We start from the raw sequence: 2,640 nt of genomic DNA, 5'->3' as shown, positions 1-2,640 counted from the left end.
TCTCGCTCGCTCGGAACGACCGAGCCATCCCGCCCAGCCCATTCCGCGCCTCCCGGGGGATGGGGAAGGCAGCCGAGGGCTTCCCAACGCCACCTCCGTCAATTTAGTGGGCGGAAAGGAGAACGGTGGCGACGGCGGCAGGGTACCACTCCTCCTTGCGACGGGTCTCCCTCGCGGCGTCGGCGCTGCCTTGAGGAAAGCCCGCGTTGCCCGCTGGTGCTTTGACGGGTGGGGAGCGCCAGACGCGCAGCAACACATTCCCTCGTTTGTTTTCCAGCCGTCGGCAATCGCGGTTGATGCGCCTCACGCCGCAACCGAAAGACCTGCGATGCCAAATGCCCTGCAGTCTCCACGGCGGGCTCCCGGCGGGCACGCACATCATCGTACCGCTTTTCCTCCTCTCCTGGGGCATGTGTGCTGCCACTTGTCCGCCGCATGTAAGATGTTGTTCTCCAGAGCTTTGCAATTCTCCACCCAGTTGACTTCACCCTAAACACCCCCAAGTAACCTCACAAAATTTACCATCGCCTCATATACAGACATTTCGCCCAGTTGGTTCCATGCATCGCACTTCATGCGCTTACGCGTCCACCATATGGACGGCGCCGCGCCCGTGCATGGACCACGCTCGGCCTGCCGCCGTAGAGCGTAGAAAAGAAACTTCTGCTTGTCGCCAAGCCGTGTGGCTGCCTCAATGTCCCCAAACTCATGGTCGAAGAAAGGTGCTGCCTTGAAATAGTTCCCGGGAAACGCGCGGCCCATGTGAGCGACTCCCGTGCTGTGGCCGCATCTCGGCTGAGAGATGAGTCGAAGAAAAAAGGGCATGATGTGGAACACGCACGGGAACACAAACACCAGAGTCCCCGCAAACCCTTCGACGCCACCACACCTCTTTTTATATTCCTTCAATTCTCTCCCTCCTCATTTAGGCGCCCCCGCGGCCTCCTCCCCGGCCACATGCAAACGCATCCAACTTCGCACTGCACGCTCAGGTCCGGTCCCCATCTCCCCTCGGATTCCCAAGAAGTTGGGTTAGGCGCATCCATGCGCGTCGGGAATCCCTCTCTCTTCCTTTACCTCCTCCCACCCCCTTGCCTCCCTCCTTTTATGCACATAAACGCACATACATATATATATATAGGGGACAGGTGCGCACCAAGAGGGCGGTTTTATATAAGCAAACCGCTCAAAGCATGGCTGCACAACGTTCATGGTGTTGCTGCGGTGAGAGATCCACGGCCCAACGGGAGAGAAAAGAGAAAAAACAGTAGGCCCAATAACGTCAGCGTCGTCTCAGTGTAACAAAACGCCGAATACTGCAGGACACCGGAAGATGATGCCACGGCAAACACCACAATGAATGTTTCGCCCGTGCGCATCACAAAGCCAGCCAGAGGACGCAGCAAAGACATCATGCAGGAGGGTTCATGCTCCGGTTTCCCTTTGGTATCCGCAGCACTTATTTCCCCCGAATAGTGTGGACCTCACGTGGCGCCTGCTTCTTACCAGATCACCAAGCAAAAAATACTCGGCGGGCCCGTTCCTTGGCCCAGAGCAATTTGGTCGACGCACGCCCGTCACACAACGACAACACCGCATTGTGGCAAAACCATTTCGCGCCATCGCACGCCAAACGCGGTCTGACAATTCAGGGGACCCCCAACGGCTGTCCAAGTAAACACCCGGGCCTAGATAGCGAGACACGGCGTCATGGAGTCGACGCTCCCTCCGCAGCAACGCGCAATGACGCAGGCGAAACAGGCTTGGAGCCGACAGACTCACCGCCACTTCGACAGCAACGGTAGAAACACCACAGCAACCAGTACCCTCATTGCTCGCCAGACGAACAACAGCATCCGCTCCAACTGCGGTGCGCGCAAGAAAAACACACACGTGAAAAATGCGGCGCCTACATCGTGTTCGCATAAGACCCCGGAAGACCCCATCCACGTACGCACACACCACTTCCGTGGAAAATAATTTTGCGAATTCCACATCTGCGGCTCGCTCTGCGTCGATAATAATCCATGCAGACAAAACTGACCATGAAGTCGGGAGGAACGGCGAGCAGGTCGACTCCTCAACACCAACGGCCTTGGCGTCCGCAGAAATATCTGAGAACGACTGGGCCGTCCGCGCAACCTATGCCCTGCGCCTCCCTGCCAACGGTCGCAAAGATGTATACAACAGCGGCACAACGGCAACAACTGCGAAGCCAACAACGGCGTCGAACACCTCCGCGTCGTGAAGCTCACCACCGTCCCGCTCGCCACAAAAAAGACGCACCAGGACCCTTCTCAGGACAAATCCCGCCTTCATTCCCCTCCGCTTCAACAGCGGTGCGTGTTCGCCGGGCAATCCACACAGACGCAAGCAGAAAGGCAAAGAAGACAACAACAGCACCCCAAGGCCTAATAACGCAGCAAAAAAGGTCAACACACACTCGCACGCAGAGGCTGGTGCAATTCCCAACCCTGTGGAAATAAGGCCTTGTAGCGACGGGCACAAAACTTCTGTTGGGGACCGCCAACATCGGATCCACATTGTCCACGCGCTCTCAAAATTCCACGGTTGTGCGTCAACGGCATCTGTTCAATCCTCCCGTGACAGTCCGGATGCACATGGTACACCGATGACTGA

The 2,640-nt window shown here is 57.3% G+C and overlaps 2 protein-coding genes across 2 annotated transcripts, besides 1 other annotated feature; both read right to left on the bottom strand.

Moving 5' to 3' along the window:
• Positions 1-2,640: a sequence feature (areas not merged during assembly with more than two copies in the genome that could not be assigned to a particular haplotype).
• On the bottom strand, positions 490-825 carry Tc00.1047053508947.9 (hypothetical protein, conserved; the record flags this gene model as incomplete). The annotated part of the gene is made up of 1 exon (XM_797670.1): positions 490-825. The coding sequence occupies one exon, from the start codon at positions 823-825 to the stop codon at positions 490-492; it is 336 nt and encodes a 111-aa protein (XP_802763.1).
• Tc00.1047053508947.5 (hypothetical protein, conserved) lies at positions 2,433-2,640 on the bottom strand (the record flags this gene model as incomplete). Its single annotated transcript, XM_797671.1, has 1 exon — positions 2,433-2,640. A coding segment is annotated over one exon (208 nt), but the record flags the coding sequence as incomplete, so codon positions are not given.

This window comes from Trypanosoma cruzi, genomic scaffold, assembly GCF_000209065.1.
Source record: "Trypanosoma cruzi strain CL Brener 1047053517101 genomic scaffold, whole genome shotgun sequence".
Lineage (NCBI taxonomy): Eukaryota > Euglenozoa > Kinetoplastea > Trypanosomatida > Trypanosomatidae > Trypanosoma > Trypanosoma cruzi.
The sequence above is the reverse complement of the archived record's forward strand: the minus strand, read 5'-3'. Positions and strand labels throughout refer to the sequence as shown.